At 37.7% G+C, this 18425-nt stretch overlaps 1 protein-coding gene across 1 annotated transcript; it reads right to left on the reverse strand.

Annotated features, from left to right (window-relative positions):
- Positions 1 to 7289: 7289 nt before the first annotated feature.
- LOC145580677 (uncharacterized) lies at positions 7290 to 8528 on the reverse strand. The gene has a single exon (XM_081637803.1). It carries the CDS (start codon positions 8526 to 8528, stop codon positions 7290 to 7292), a length of 1239 nt encoding a protein of 412 aa, XP_081493929.1.
- Positions 8529 to 18425: the final 9897 nt, after the last annotated feature.

The raw sequence follows: 18425 nt of genomic DNA on the forward strand, positions 1-18425 counted from the left end.
TTATGAGCTTCTCAATAGCAAAGAAAGTACATATAATGGACTTCCCATGCAAGGCCCCTAATAAACTTTACCGTGTTGAAAATAAAGATATGCACAACATGAAGCATCTTATGATCTTATTATATAAATATTGAAATGAAAATGCGCATATCTTGTTGAAATATTGTCCACCTTAATCTTAATTTATAAAAAGAAATGCATGTCAAACAAAAAAAGTGAGAAAAAATGTTAATAAGTTGTTGCCTTGTTATTGGGTGCATAAATACTAAATTAATAAAATAATTAAGTAGGAATGTAGGATGGAATTGGTTTAATTGAAAGCACGGTACATAATTGGGTAGCTGTTCCAGCCTAATTGAAGCTTATCTACCTGTTTAATATATATACCTACTGGATTATTATTTGTGAGCACAAATCATCATTCCACCAAAAATTAAACTTTCATTAAATTAAGGAATCAATGCAATATTGTGGAACCAACAACTTGCTTTTTGATTATTTACGTTTCTCTACATGCCTACCTTAAGTGGTTAATAAGCATAATAGTCATGGAATGTGATTAAACCACTTCCGTTGGATTGCCTAATTTTGGGATGTGATCGGAAGCACTTACAATACACTCTTTCCAATTACAATTTTTTTTTTTTTTTTTTTTTTGATGCAAATGAGGTTCAGAGCCCATTTATTCAGATAAAAGCAAAACAATCAATTGCCGTGGCCAAGCCACTCCCAATAACATCATTCCTTAAAAGAATTTATTTCGATCGGAGGTACATCGAAATAAGTAACCCTTTTCTTCTTGGATGACCCTCATATTGGCAAGTTAATCCGCTAACTTATTCCCCTCCCTAAAACAAAAAAGAAAATTAATAGAATAATAATAATACTAAAGGGTCATTTGGTTAGGGGTATTCATCTAAAATAGGAATTAACTGCCTTGATTCCCTTTATTGTTGTTGTTGTTTTTTTGGCATTTTTTCCCATTCCCTTTACCCTCTCCATTACCCCAAATCATTCCAACTTGATTCCCCACCCCCCTTAGGTTTATCCATTCCCTTTCCATAACCATCACAACACTACCATACTCGGACCAACCACCACCATCCTACGACCCTACCCCCACCACCCAGCCACCCTTACTGCACCTCCACCGTCCATTGCAGGAGTTCCCTCGTCCCTCGTTGCCCTTCCCCTCCCCCACTCTCGCAAACAACCCCCCCCCCCCAAAAAAAAAAAAAAAAAAAACTCATCCCCTTTCTCGTAAAACGGTTGACCAGCCCTCTCCCCACCCTCAAAACCCTAGCTGGGAGTGGGGGAGAGGAGGGGTGGCGAGTGGTGTGGTGCGTGGCTGAGTAGTGGCTGGAGAAGGTAGGAAATAGGTATTGTGTGGTGGTGATGTGGTGGAGGAAGTGGTGGCTTGTTTCCCTTTGTTATTCAAAACAAATAACGTACAGAGTAAATTTGGGGAATTTCCATTCCATTATTTTTCTTTCCCTTTATTTATTCCATTTCGTTTACCCTTCGCGAACCAAATGGCCCCTATTGATAATCGATTAATTAGAGGCTTGGAACATTGTAATAATTTTCAATTATTCAGACATTTTTTAAAGATAATTAAACATATTAAATCTTTCTTCCTTAAAAAAAATATATTGAATCTTTACGTGTGGTAAAAAAATTATGTATACTTCATAACTGGGTGCAAGGTATACCAAAGGATCAATCAAAGCCTTAATCCCATAAGTGGTGTCGGGTACATAAACCAAATTTGATTATTCCGTGTAATCATCGACAAAGATCATCCTCCTCCATCCCTTACCAAAGGATAATTTGGCTAATTTCTACTCATTTAATATTTCTTTGTCTCATTTTGAAATCTTAAAATGAACAAAAAGGTACAAATAATAATAATAATAATAATAATAAACTACATTTGGATACATCTAACTTTATCTACACCCGGACGTATATAAAATTTTACTTTTCCCCTTTTTTATAGTTGCAATAATTTGACTTTTACACTATTCATGTATTTCACTTTTATTAGCTTTGATGATTTATAACTATCCAAAAATATAGTCATGTGGGATATTGTTATATTCATCTCGATTTATACTATTGTAATACCAAATGTTTACAATTTTTACATATTAATAATTAAAGATATTAACTATTAAAATCATGCATCGATAAGCATGAAAAGAGAACTGTTGCAACTAAATTAAAGAAACAGATGAGTATTAATCTCTATGGGTTATAGGCTATATAGCTATGCATAATTACATATTCGTGTTGTATATGAGAAGAGTCTAATTAGGGCTGCAAACGATCCGGGCCGAGCGGAGTTTTAGTCTGTTTGAGCTAAGCTTGATAAGAACTATTCGTGTTCGAACTATCTCGAGCTTGAACGAGCTTTTAAAAATCTTGTTCGAGCTGGGCTCGTTAAGAATTTGGCTTGTTCAAACTTTGTTCACAAACGTACTCGTTTGCATTTCGAGTTTAAGTTCGAGTTTGAACGGGTCTAAATCAGGCTTGAATGCTTGATTAAATAAACGAGCCTTAATTTATCATTTAAAAAAATGGTTTCTTTCAAATTTTAACATATCCATTTAATTTTATATAAGATGTTTATATTCTTTCTATAAAAAAAGGTAATAACGGAGTTTTCATTCTTTTACATGATGAAATAATTAGTACTTTTTACAAATATGTATGAATAAAAGATATATAAATTTTTCAAATTTTATTTGGGCGTGAAAAAACTAATAAATTGACTTAAACGAGCTATTCATGAACATTACCGAGTCGAACATGTTGTTGTTCGAGCTTTGTTCATTTATTTAACGAGCTTAAGATTTATGTTCAAGCTTGTTTGTTAGCTTAACAAACGAGTATTGACCGAGCTTATTCGCGAGTAGTTAAAGATGGGCATCGTGCCGTGCCTGGGTGGGGCTCATGCCGGGCCAAGTTTTGGCACGGCCTGCGGGCCAACTCAATTTTATTTTTTAAAAAACATATATATGTATATTAAAAAAAATTGATATATAATTTTTTTTTAACAACTTAAGTTTATATAAATAATTTTATTAATTTAAGTTTATGTTAATGTTAATATATTTTTTTTTGAACAACCTTAATTTAATTAAGTTTATATAAATAATTTATGTTTAAATTTATATAAACAATTTTATAAATTTAGCAAAAAACAATAATGTTTTGCTAATAATAATAATAATAATAATAATAATAATAATAATAATAATAATAATAATAATAAATACGTGTCTGGCGGGCCGCCGTGCCGTACCGGACCGTGTCGGGCCCGTGTCGGCACGACTCATGGCCATCTTTGCGAGTAGTTTACAAACGTATCCGCTTATTTACACGCCTAAGCCTAATATGTAGTACAATATTATTTTTTATTTTATATTATTTTATTAAAAAAGTGTTGGAAATCCGCCAAATGTGGGGCCCAGGTGCAACAAACTCGTCGTTTAGCTTACCCGCCAAAATTAACCCGCCAAAGATGAATAATGATAAAGGAGTCATAGTGGGGCCCTTAATTTGCCACTGCTTTAATTTGCACCTGCTGCACTTCTTGCCGTTTTAATTTTTTATTTTAAAATTAAAAGTCGACGTTTTGCTCCTTCACTTTCCACGAATCCTATTTTACAAGATTATTCATAAAATGAAAAATAAAAAAAAAAGATTAGGAAGTATATATTATTCAAATTTATAATGGAATATTTTCATCATGTAATAAAATGATAAATAAAGTTTAAAAGTGAAAAGGAAAAGTGAAAATTAGTCTTGTGTATTTACTAATTAGAGAATGAAATAGGAGGATAGTATGAATTTATAGAGATAATATAAATCTATTAAATTTTGATAGGCGGTCGCACACCTAACAAAAATAATACCTAACTAATCCTCCTAATTATGTAGTAGGGTAAGTCAGGGTCGATCCCATAGAGAGGTTGTTTAACAATCAACTTTTACTAATAACGAAACTAAATAAGAGATAGAATAATATATTAAATAACTATGACTACTCAAATATCAAATACGAATCAAATAATTAATAATAAAAAGATCTAGAATTAAGTATCACCACTAGCATAATCTACACAAGACAAATTCTTACCCCAATCAATCAATCATATGTTCATAAGGAAAAGTAATCCCTAGATAATACCAAAGGTTTCTCTCGAGTTATCAATGGCTTCCCTAATAACAATCAAGCATATTCTCATGGAATCATGCAAATTAGAGACATTAAGCACATTACTCTAACTTCCTAATCATCCATTCAACTATTTTCATGATGAACTTCAAACCCTTAATTGATCTATTCAAATCCGTTAAAACTCAATTCTCGTTGCGATTAAAACGAAGAAATAATAACAATACTTTTTTTTTTTTGAAAAACGATAGAGCAAATTTATTAAGAAGCATCTAAACCCACCAAAGTGATAATACTTTGGGGGAAAGAGTCAAGTCGTACATACTCGGAGTGATTAACCGTATCCCACCTAGCAACTAAATGGGCAACGGTATTACAAGAACGTTTTACATGAGTAATGACACAACTATCAAACCAAGCTCTATCAATCCTAATATCATCGTAGATAACAAATAAAGGGGTAAGACCTCCACTATTTGCATTCACCTGCTTGACCACATTTACCGAGTCGCATTCGATCCAAATGGACTTGTAACCCAATCTCCTCGCCAATCTCAAAGCATATAGGACAGCCATCGCTTCTATGTATTCCGGTTGTGATCCGTAGGCTCTCTTCGTTGCAGCACATACGAGAACACCCTCAGCATTACGCCCCACCACACCAAGTCCTGCAATCCCCGAACTAGGAACATGAGCATCCGTGTTAAATTTAACACACCCAGGGGAAGGAGGCATCCACCTATCACATCTAATAATGCTAGTTGGACCCACAGCCCTCATTATAACCTTACTTGCGTAAGAGTTATAGTCCTGCACCAATTTACAGAACCCTGCTGCCAGCATCACGAAATTGGGTCTCACGTCTCCAAATATCAGTAGATTCCTGCATCTCCACGAAGCCCACATCAGCACATCCATAGAGCATAACACCACAGGTGTGTATTTGCGCATAAGCCAGTCCCATCGAGCCACAAAAGAGTCATTTGGTGCATCAACCAGGTTAGCCTTTAGATCACTATGTTCCCATATCTCTTTTGCAGCCTCACATTCAAAGAGAGTATGTATGATTGACTCCTCCATAGCCCCACAAAATTGACACGAGCTCTCATTCACAATGTGGCGGTAATGAAGCCTTGCTTTGACTGCCAAATTCCCCTTCACGGCGCTCCAAATAAAGTGTTGGAGTTTTGGAGGACCACGGATCTTCCAAACTGAGCTCCAGACATCTTCACCAATATCATCATGCTGCCCCTCCACACTGCCCATTCTCGCCAGCCAATAGCCCGAACGAACGGCATAAACTCCAGATTTTGTCCCCCCCCAATACCTCCAGTCTGCACACAAGTTCGTTGGCAGGGGAGTAGCTAGAATTGCATTACACCATTCCAACCCTACTATATTTTCTATCTTAACAACATCCCACCCACTTCTATCATCATGCATCAGATCACACACCTTCCTACTACCACCCCCATCGACCAAGTTAGGAATATTGCAGATTTTACCATCAACTAGCAGCCACGAGTCAGCCCATATATCAATATCTAATCCGTTTCCCACTCTCCACACCAGCCCATCCCTTAACAAACCCTTCGCCCCCCACATACTCCTCCAAGAGAAACTAGGATCAAAACCCCTATTTGCTTCAAGAATTGACGAATTCTTAAAGTATTTTGCCTTCAAAATCTTATGGAGCAAAGTTGACTCGTTAGTGTATAGCCGCCAAAGTTGCTTAGCTAGGAGAGCTTGGTTGAAACACTTCAAATCTCTAAAGTTCATACCCCCTTTAGCCTTCGGTAAACAAAGCTTTTCCCAATTTTGCCAGTGCATCTTCTTCACATCTTCCCTCGACCCCCACCAAAATTTACACAAAAGAGTGTGGATTTCGTCAATTAATCCGTCCGGAACTTTGAAAATGCTCATCATATATGTTGGAATAGCTTGAGCCACGGCCTTAATGAGAACTTCCTTTCCCGGCCTCGACATCAGTCTCTCCTTCCACCCATTCACCTTTTTCCAAATCCTCTCTTTCAAGCAGGTAAAAATAGCCTTTTTGGACTTACCAATTATCGTTGGTAAACCCAAATATTTTTCATGTCTTTCCACCTCTCTAACACCAAGAGTCTCAATAATCAAATTCCTCCTTTCCGCCGAAACACATTTACTGAAAGCCACCTCTGTCTTATCAAGATTGACTTTCTGACCAGACGCTCTTTCATACACTCTGATAATATTAGCAATTTTCGAGCATTCCTGCAGAGTAGCTTTAGCAAAAAGTATACTGTCATCGGCAAAGAACAAATGAGAGACCCTAGGAGCGGCCCTACAAATTTTTACCCCATGGATTTTTTTCTCCCTAGCCGCTTTCGAAATCAGACCTGAAAAAGCATCAGCACACAACAAAAATAGATACGGGGAGATAGGATCACCCTGTCTGAGGCCTCTAGAAGGAATAACCTTCCCAGATATGTCACCATTCACTTTAAAAGAAAAGGAGACACTCGAAATACATTTCATGACCCTCTCAATCCATCGTCCCCCAAACCCCATTTTTTCCATAACCTTCTCCAAAAAAAACCCATTCAACCCTATCATATGCTTTACTCATGTCTAGTTTCAAAGCCACTGAACCATGTCTCCCCTCCCCTTTTCTTTTCATATAATGGAAGATCTCAAAAGCAATTAGTGCATTATCAGTAATCAAACGCCCCGGAACAAAAGCACTCTGATTGACCGATATAATATCATTCAACAAAGGTTTCAATTTATTCGCCAAAGTCTTAGATATTATTTTATAGATCACATTGCAACAACTAATCGGTCTATACTCAGTCAAAAATTTCGGATCGTTGCATTTTGGAATGAGCACAATGCAAGTCTGATTTATTTCAGATATGTCAACAGAGCCACTCCACCAATTTTTGACAAGAGTAATAATATCAGGACTAACAATATGCCAAAATTTTTGAAAAAATAGAGCATGCATACCATCAGTTCCTGGTGCTTTGTTCGGATGCATTTGAAAAAGTGCTTCTTTAATTTCATCTGCACTCGGCTCCAACTCAAGGGCAACGTTCATCTCGTCAGTCACTAGTTTATCGATCCCCTATAGTGCTTCCTCAATCCCTGATGGCTGACCCGAGGAAAACAGGTGCGAAAAATACTCCGCAACCATCCCTTTCACCCGGCTGTCATCCGAAACCCAATTGCCATCTTGATCCGTCAACCCCTCAATCCTATTCTTCTTGCGTCTCTGGCTAGCCTTGCGGTGAAAATAAGCAGTATTCTTATCACCATCGCGCATTTCATTAGCACGAGACCTTGCATACCAATAGCTCTCCTCAAGTCTTCGAAGCTCACCCATCTCCCCAGAAATTCTTTCACAATTCGCTAACATGGAGGCATCAACATGACCAGCCTGTTCAGTTCGCAACTCCTCTTCCAGCTTCTTCAATTTTTTCTTGGTATCCCCAAAAGCCTTCGATGCCCATTTTTTCAGATCACTCGCACAAAGTGCTATCCTCATATGAGGAGCTAGGCCCTCACTGTTTTGCCACGAGCTCGACACCACATTATTGCAGTCATCCCTGGAAAGCCACAAACTCTCGAAGCGAAATAACTTCCCTTTCCTACCCCTCTCATAGTAATTGATGTTATCGAGCAAAATAGGGGAGTGATCTGACTCTTCCCTCACCAAGTGTTGCACAGAATAATTCGGAAATAACTCACACCACGCAACATCACCAAGAAACCTATCGAGTCGTTCCCGCACAACAGTATCGACTGTTTTCCCACGTTGCCAAGTAAAAATACTACCCTTGTACCCCAGATCCTTCAAACCACAATCATCAATCGCACCCCAGAAAGCATCCATCAAAGACTCACGCCTAACCACACCTCCCTCCTTCTCCCTCATGCTAACAATTTCGTTGAAATCACCAAACATGATACAAGGCAAAGAACAATCATTTTTGAGGTTTCTCATCATCTCCCACGTCTTATGTTTATTTTCCGTCTCGGGCCAACCATAGATCCCAATAGCTCTCCACCAAGGAACCCCATCCGGATTACAAATATCCACAGCAAAATGGTGAGTAGAATAGGACACCGTGTTCACCCTAACACTCCTCCACCAAAATCCAATGCCCCCCGACCTTCCGTTACTACTAAGGCAAATACCACTATCAAAACCACACCGCCTTTTAATTCTTTCTAATCTACCATCATCAATCATCGTCTCCATCAAGAACACTACATCCGGCCTCTCCCTCCAACACAAGTCTCGGAGGGTCCTTTCCGCCCAAAGGTTGCCAAGCCCTTGAGCATTCCAGCTTAATATTTTCATTGCTCTTCGAGGGAGTGGACACCACCACTTCCCTCTACTTGGATGTTTCTGTCCCCAGAAATATCAATGTCCATCTTTTTCTTCTTATCAACTGGTTCCTTTAGATTCTCACTCCCCATGCTTCTTTTCTTATTTTTAGTCAACTCCTCATGATTACTGCACCCTTCCAACACAACACCCACCCCACTATAACCTTCCTCCATTCTCTCCAACCTTCTCCAGGTCTTCAGATTCTTCTTTTTTTCCCCCTCCCCCCTATTTTGTTTCTCACCAACAAAACCCCCCTCTCCCTCTGACCTGTTCACTGACCTCCCCAACTCAGACCCCCCACCAGCAGCATATAAATCCCTTCCCATGTCCCTCTTTACACCCGTATTGTCACTAAAAACCTCTTCGCACACCTCCCCCACCATCGGACCATCATTATTCAGCACAAAAGATTCTGGTACATTTTCCACCCCCTCAACTCCCTGTATGACCATAGCAACTTGAGAGGCACTCTTAGTACGAAGCACGTTCCTGTTATTTTGAGTATCAAACACAAGAGCAAGAGTAGCTTCCCTCGGTTTCGGCTGACCAACCACGTCATCCACCTTCTCCTTCATAAAATGTAACCTCCTAGCAGCTCCAATTGGTCCAAGCTTGACAGATTTTGACTTCATATTGAGAGAGCACTGAGCGCTCCGTTCCCCCTCAAATTTCTCAATCCAAGACCTCTCCTTCTCACGATCAGCATAGGTTTTTTGCTGCGGTTTCATTGGTGAAGCTCGCATCCACGCTCCATATTGATAGATTATCTCCCTACCTTCCTCCCTCCCTTCTTCCCTTGCAACGCAATCCCTATCAATATGATCAAGTTTCCCACAGAAAAAACAAAAGTCCCCAAGTCTTTCATACTTGATGTCTATCCACTTCGGTTTCGAGCACCCCACCGAGATAAACAAACCCCTTCTCAAAGGTTTATTTACATTTACACGCACCTTAATCCGCATAACCTCACCCCACCCCAAAGGATTAGAGTCATCAAACTCCAGAAAACCCCCAAGGGATTCACCAATATCATACATAACAGATTTATTCCTCTTATTAAAAGGCACATCCAATAAACGAACCCACATAGGGGAATGTTCAAAATGCACCTCTGAAGGTTGCTCCCCGCCTTGGATTTCCTTCAGAAGTAAAAGTTTGCCATCAAAGAACCATGGACTGCCATCAATTATACGCTTCTTGTCCACCTCCTTAAAAAACTGGAACACAAAGATGTTAGTACCCACTGAGTTGATCACAATGTTATCTTGGAGACGCCAAACAAAATTCAGCGTGCTCTTCATCGCTTCGGCACTAAAAGTCTTCCCAGTCAATAGTTTACCCACAAGAGCAAGGTGCAATTGTTCATCCACCCCAACTCCATCACCAGAATCGTTCGAGGCACCAATTATAGCATTCTCCTCTTCTGTAAGGGTAAATTTCTCCCACTCCTTTAATAATTCGTCACCCATCACACAAAAGATAGCACATAAACACTTCGCAAAAACAGAATTGGCACACAAAGCAAGAGAAAACAGAGAAAAAGCACGGAAAAAGAGGACGCACGGACGAGAAAGACGACAAACCCTAATACGAGGGACGACTACACCCTAGCACGAGGGACTACTTGTGTGACAACCATAGAAATAATAACAATACTAATTATCTCTAATCTAGTATTGGCATAAGCACAATCAATTAAACATGAAGCCATGAACAATATAAATAATTAATTGAGAATTTGAAAGAACAAATCAAGTATCAATCATGGCTAGGGTTAAACCTAACCCTAGAATAATAATCTACTCTAACATAGTAAAAGAAACAAACATAAAATAAAAAGAAGAAGAAAATATAATACTTGAATAAAATAAATCTAGAGAGAAAATTAGGGTTCTAAACTAATGGGGCTAATGGGATTATGAAAATAAAAGCTAAGGTGTATTTATAATAAAGCTAGGAGTTTAGATAGAATCAGGAAACTAATTCGGGCTAAATCGTCCAAGAATTGTCCACACATGGATGTGCCTTGTTCACTAGTCCATACACGGACGTGTAAGCATAGGGCACGACCGTGTGTCTCGTTGCTGCACGCGTAGCTCTTTCTAAAACGGTCATAACTTGAGTTCTAGAGCTTTGTTTGAGGTGTGTGATATATCTTTGGAAAACTCTTGAAGTCTACTTTCCAATGCAATTTGAATCACTCCAATATCATTTGTACATAAAAAATAGTGGACGAGACTCATAATCATTAAGTTTTTCATCAACGCCTTTGCTTCTTTCTATCCTTATTTCCTCTTGAAGATATGATTTGAGATCCTTGAGCGAGATAGCTTCATACTCCATGATTATTATACTCAAAATTAGCCAACCATAATCTATTTGCATCTAAATCACCTAAGCAAATAAATCATCTAAATCATCAAAACACACAAACCGAGAGTAGTAGAGCATAACCTAAGCAAATAATGTAAAAATACAGCTTAGACCTCTAAATCCATAACCAATTGAATGCAGATAAGCACCTAAAATGTGTACAAATTAAGACCTATCAAATTTCAATAGGAAAAATAAGTATTACTCCTTATAATTTTTTATTTTTTTAAAGAAAGAAAAAATACTAGGCCCTACTCAGTCCAATTTTTTTAAAAAATAATATTCTGTAAAAATAATTTATGTTCAATAAAATTAATTTCAGTTCAATAAAAATTGTTTCAGTTCAGCAAAAATTAGTAACTCTAAAGAAGAAATATATAATAAAGAAATAGTAAAAAAATAATTTCACTACAACAAAAATAATTTCAGTTCAATAAAAATAATTCAGTTTTGAAAAAATAATTTTAGTTCAATAAAAATAATTCCATTTCAACAAAAATAAAAGGAAGTGAACAAGAGCCTTACTCCTATAACCTTAGAGATTAAAAGAGAAGAGAGATAATAAGTCTTGTTACATAAATGATTTAAAAATAATTTAAAATTCATTTAGGAATAGAAATCTTTGTTCTTTTTGTAAAACTACTTTGCGTAGAAACATAATCCTTCCACTTCAGAGCATTTCGAAGAATTTTCCAAGAATGTAAATAAATAAATTTTTTTTTTCTTGTTTTCACTTTTGCTAGTAAAAAAGTTTTGGGCATTACTAATGATTTGGTCATCGTCATTGCCACTTGGGTGACCAATTTTAATCTGTATATAACACCCATTGAACTTGCTAACCTCAGGACACATTTTATACCAGTGATTTGTGGCTTGCTCAATGGTTATTGGAGGGCCTTCCTTTCTCCAATTGTTATAATACTCTACAAGATTTTTCTAATAATCCGTCTTACTTGATTGGTGCCTTTGATAGAATCAGTTGTGAAATCTATCCAATTATTACATAAATTTTCATCCATGTATTGAGTCCAAGAAAGCTTCTCTGTCGACTTACTAGTAGCTTGTGCATTTACCTCTTGTATATTATCACTTTGAGGAGTGTGAGACTCCATTTGAGACCTTTGGAGTGATGTTACTTGGTGCATATTAGAGGCCCCTACACATCCTCTTCTTGTAGCATCATGAACCACATTAGATTTACTTGAAAATGGAGGTTGAGGATAGTAGCTGAACATGTTGTCTTGCAAATTAGGCATTGTAGTATTGGGATAATAGTAGCCAGGGTGGTAGTGTGTTTGAGGGTAGGAATTTTCGGAGGTGAAATTTCCACTATTTGCTGAATTTCCCAAACCAAAATATTTGACTAAATGGATTATCCGTATCATCCATCTAAATTTTTTTACGAGGAACTAATCGTAGTTATGAAAGTATTTATAGATTATGTTTTTATGAAATAATATACTGGTTGTATTCTTAAGTTTAAAAAAACTTATTTATAGATGCATTAGCTAATAATTCAAAGTTAAATATGGTTACCAAATATTGTACGTTGGCTAAAATTATGGCAAAATCTTTTATTGACAAAGTCTAATTTGTTATTATATAAAGTAATTAAAAATTTTAAATTTAAAAAAATTTCAATGAAAAATACCTATAATCTTGTAAAATATAGGTACAAGTGAATTTGTACGAGTGAATGTTAGTCCATTTTAAAAAAAAAAGAATAAAAATGTCTACATATTTCCTCCATTTTTATTTTATTGCACCATTAGGACTTTTACACTATTTACTTAATCTTCTTTGACCATCATTTGTGATTTATACATTAGGAAAAATGTAACACCCCGACCCCAAACAGATTAGGGAGGGGCCTATTGTCACGAAATGCGCATCGAGGGCCAACAACTGTCCCCACAGACCAACACGAGTCCTTCCGACGCATTTTGTCCTCACTCATGCGCACCCCGAGAAAACTTCCCAGGAGGTCACCCATCCCAAGACTACTCCCAGCCAAGCACGCTTACCTATGGAGTATTCTTAGCATATAAGCTCCCTAAAAGGAAGATGCATCTTGTTGATATGAGTAGTATATCAAACTCCTTTAAAGCAATCATGAGGGGTATTACAAAAAATATAGTCATGTGGGATCTAGTTAGATTCGTATCGAACTCTACTTTTCAAATATCAAATTTTTATAATTTTTACAAAAGTATAATTGAAGATATTGATAGCTAAAGTAATGCACTGGCATAAAATCCCTTATGGTGCAATAAAAAAAAGAACGGAGGAAGTATAAGCTAGGATAAAGATTAGTCAATATCAGCTACATATATGTCAGTTGAGACTTGAGATAAAGATGAAAATTATATTTTAAAATGTATTTTTTTTAGAAAAAGAATAAAAATTAAAATAAAATAAAATAAAAAAAGATGTTGCATTATCTTTTTATATAACAATTGTAGATAACGTATAATGGACAATTAACCGTGTCCCCACTCTCCAAAATTTTAAAATAATTTATAAATCCTGAAAATTTTCAAACAGTGTATCTTAACTTAGCGGTACTTCTCAGTTGAGCAGGTATTTCAATAGTGCTCCAATGGTCAAGCAACACTTTTATTATTTTTCATAATTGCAAGCAGGTCCTTAAAAACATCATTGGAGATGCTCTAAGTAATCATAAAAAGAAAAATTAAGTATGATTACTTAGAATAATTATCAATTATCATCATGAAAATCATACTTAAAATCGTAATTATTGTAAAGGAGGGTTAGTTTAAATAAAGGAGGGAAAGTAAAGAAGGAAAAAAAAAAGAGGGAGTTTTTTAAGTTAAAAAAGCCAAAAATAGATTAGGATTAATGTTTGTTTAACGGAGTGGTTACTGTAGATGAGTGTCTGAAACCTTGGGTGTACCTCTAATAAATAATAGTTAAGTAGGTGTACAATTGATAAACGCTCGAACCTTGGGTGCACTATTGATAATTTTTCTTATTTTATTTTTGTCAAATTTTTTAATTATAAAATAAAAGGTAAATCATACCAATGATTACATTGGTTAATAAAAATAAACGGTTGTGATCTAATTTTATACAAGAAAATTTTAGATTTTAACACCAGACTAAAACCCAAAATTGGTTTTAACACACCCATAAAAAAAATTATTTTAACACCAGACAAATTATAAAAAAAAAATGGATTATACCACCACTTAACTGATTCTGTTTAGGAATTCGTTAAGTGGGGCCATGAAGCCATGTGTTGCTTTATTATTGGCCAAAAAAAGAAAAAAATTAAAAAAAAAAAACCAAAAACAACCGAGCCACCCCAGCCCCACCACTGCCACCTTCTTCTCTACCTTGACCCACAGCCACCGACCCACCACCTCCCCCTCCCTCACTGACCAACCTAAACCCATCCCCACCCTTTTCCCGCAGCCCTAAACCACCCCAAAACCATCTAACTACAACCGTCGTTCCCCAAGAATGGCCACAAATTCGGCCATTAATGGTCGAAATAGGTCGGTTAAGGCCACTCAGCCCCAAAACTGGTTGATTTCAGCCATTAATGGCCAAATTTGTGGCCGTTTTGGGGAAGGAGGGTTGCGGTATAGGGTTTCAACCATTAGTGGTTAGGTGGTTTTAGGGCGGATTAGGGCTGTAGAGGGGGAGGGTTTAGGTGTGTCGAGTAAGGGAGGGGGAGGGGATGCGCTGGCGTTTGGCCGGCGGCTGCGTTGGGTGAAGGTGGCGGTGGTGGGGCTGGGTAGATTTAGGATTTTTTTTTTTCCTTTTTTTTATTTTATTTTTTAAAAACAAGATGGTGACATGTGTCACTATGGACCCCACTTAGCGGTTTTTTGGACGGAGACTGTTAAATGGTGGTAAAATCCATTTTTTAAAAATTTGTCTGCTATTAAAATAATTTTTTTTTATGAGGGGTGTTAAAAACCATTTTTGGGTTTTCTTCTGGTGTTAAAATATAATATTTCCTTTATACAATGGCCGCAATTTAATTGTGGCCATTTGAAAATTGTCCATAAAAGAAATAAGAGCAAGATTAGCGGAGTCTTATCTTAACACTTTAATCCATTGTCACATTAATTATTAAAATATAGGTTATTTTTTTAGTTTATAATTATGATAAGACTCCTTAAGACTCGATCAGATTTACTTCTTTATTCCTCAAATTCATTTTTTTTATGTATAAATCAAATTATTAATGTTTTTTAAAAATAAAAAAAAAGTTAATTAAGTGTTAAGTTGAGTCATGAAAATTCAAGACTTCATTTCAGATTTTGTTAAGACCAAACTTCATAAATGCTTTAAAAATATAAGGGTTTTGTTTGGGCCAAGTCCATTGTCCTAAGCCCATTGACCTGGAATTACGAAAATATCCCTTCATGATCCAGCCCATCATTAGTCATTGTAAAGTACAAATTTACCCCTGATCTGTCCAACTAAGTACAAATTCGGCCATCTGAAAGTACAACTATAAATAGCTCTCCAATCATTAATGATGATAACTTTTTCCTAATTCCCTCTCCTTCTCTCTCTACTTTCTCCCTCTAAAGCACTGTCTCTACTTTCTCTTTCTAGAAAGTACATTCGCTGACTTAAGCATTGGAGGGGCTTTCCCAGGTCACACCCCCAGGGCAGTTAACCTTCTCTCTTTTGCAGAAGCTCTCAAACTTCAAGGCGGAGCCAAAGGACACTTGGACATTCATTGGACTTAGCCTCTAGGACATCTTGATATTATTACCCTAACCCCGAGGAGTATTCTGTTTCCAGAAACAGGTCTTATCTAAAGACTACAAAATTAGAAAATGATGATGTCACCTATAGTCTTAAGACGTAGGGCAATGTAAAAGTAAGTATTTTTTAGATAAATGGGTGAAGACAAAAGATGGGTAAAACTTATGAAAACGAAGAGAGTATTTGATGATAATTTTTTTTTTTTTTTTGTGTTCCACCTAATTACCCGTTGGGCTAATCCAAATTCGGGATCAATTATGGGTGGTTAGGTTCAATCCCCTCTCAATTGTTATTGGGTGGAGTCGAATACACGGTCATCCCTACCAAGTGTAATACCAATTACCACTACAACAATAGCTAATTGGTATTTGATAATAATTGCAACAATGGAAAGTGAATGCAACAATGGAAAGTGAATGCAAATATGAAATCACTCTAAGATCCAAATAATAAAAGTCCAAGCAAAAGTGACATAATTGGCATATGACATGAATTTGGGCAGGTCCAAAATGAACATATTCTCTTTGAGTCTTTCTCCATGTCAAGAATGTGTATTCTTAGTTTGTATTGATTGTTAATTCGGTATATATATACAACCTAAGCCAAGGGCCTAAACTTAGCCCGTTAAACTAAATACAATAAATTATATACAGGCTTAACACCCCCCCCTCAAGTTGGAGCATGCAAATCACAAATGCCCAACTTGCCAAGTAAATACAAAAATTGTTGCTTGCTCAATGCCTTAGTGAAAATGTCCGCTAATTGATCCGTGGTCTTCACATACGATGGTCTAATAATCCCGTCTTGAATTGCATCCCGAACATAATGACAATCAACCTCTATATGCTTAGTACGCTCATGAAAGACCGGATTCTGCGCAATATACAACGCAGACTGACTATCACAAAATAAACTCATCGCTTGAGGATGCGAGACTCCTAAACTGTCAAGAAGAGCCTTCAACCATTTCAACTCTTCAGTGGCCTTAGACATCGTACGGTGCTCAGATTTTGCAGAAGATTTAGCAACGGTATCCTGCTTCTTAGTCTTCCAAGAAATAGGAGAATTGCCAAGAAACACCAAATAACCTGTAATCGATCGTCTCGTAAGAGGGCAACTAGCCCAATTCGCGTCACACCAACCTGTCAACTATAAGTCACAATCTGAGCGCAATAGAATTCCCTGACCTGGACAACCCTTCAAGTAGCGCGCCGTTCGTAGAGCGGCCTCCCAATGATCATGACGGGGTTGATGCATAAATTGGGACAAAATATGGACTGTGTATGCCAAATCAGGTCTAGTGAAAGACAAATAGATCAAACGACCAACAAGACGCCGATACATCTCGGGGTCATGATAAAAGGGGCCTTTGATTTTGCCAGAGTATGGTTTTTCTCAATAGGAGTACCTGTCGGGCGTGCCCCTAATAATCCGGACTCTGCAATAATATCAAGAGTGTATTTCCGTTGGCACAAGAATATGCCTTCCGGACTACGAGCAACCTCAATACCCAGAAAATATTTCAACACACCCAAATCTTTCATATGAAAGCAATCACTCAAATACGCCTTAAAAGCAGAAATCGCAGAAGTAGAATTGCCAGAAATCAATAAATCATCAACATACACCAGAACACTAAGATGGACATTCCCTTGATTCAGAGTAAATAGAGAATAATCAGAGTACGACTGTGTAAAGCCATACCTTTTGAGTGAACCGGCTAGTTTGGCAAACCAACAACGAGGTGCCTGACGTAGACCATAGAGTGACTTTTGAAGACGAAATACCATTCCTGGTTTGCTACAATGAAACCCGGGAGGTGGCTTCATGTATACCTCCTCATCAAGGTCACCATGGAGAAAAGCATTATGAACGTCCATTTGATGCAATTCCCAGTTCTTTGCAGCAGCTACAGCTAAGAAAGTCCGAACTGTGACCATTTTAGCCACGGGAGCGAACGTATCATTATAGTCAATGCCTTCAACCTGATGGTTACCAAATATGACAAGACGAGCCTTCAATCGTTCAACAGTGCCATCAGAATTATACTTGATTTTATAAACCCATCTGCAACCAAGAGCCTTTTTCCCTGGTGGTAACACTTCCATTACCCAAGTTTGATTATCTTCCAATGTTGTAATCTCTTTTTGCATTGCATCTCGCCACCCTGCATCTGTCATAGCCTCTTTGAAATTACGGGGCTCAGTGCCTGCAATTACAGCTGCAAGAAATATACGGTGTCGTAGGGAAAAATTGTCACAATTCACATAATGTGCTATAGGATAAGGAGTACCTGAGGAGCATGGAGTAGGTGAACTAGGAGGACTCGTCACTTGTACAGTATGTGCCACATAATCTTTATGCCAACCCGGTGGACATCGCACACGACCCCCACGATCAATGTCAAGAGAGAGGGAAGAGCCACCCTCGCCACTGCCCTCGCTGCCACCAGCAGCGGCTGCTGCCCTGCTGCCACCGTCGCTGCCAGCAGCAGGGTCTGTCCCCTGCCCGAAGCTGCTGCCTGCTGCAGCGTTACTCTGCTGCCCAGAGCTGCTGCCTGCCACATCGTGGCTGTGCAAGGCAGAGCCCTCCGCAAGCTGGCTGCGGCCACTGGCGCCTGTCGCAGGAAGGCCGTGGTCCGTACTGCCAGCAGCAACAGGGTCTGTGGTGCCATGTTGTGAGTCTCGGCTAGCTTCACTTACCTCTAAAACCGCCTTTAAATCATCCAAAAAATCAAATTCGACA

The sequence above is a fragment of the Chenopodium album genome, chromosome 15, assembly GCF_948465745.1.
Source record: "Chenopodium album chromosome 15, dcCheAlbu1.1, whole genome shotgun sequence".
Lineage (NCBI taxonomy): Eukaryota > Viridiplantae > Streptophyta > Magnoliopsida > Caryophyllales > Amaranthaceae > Chenopodium > Chenopodium album.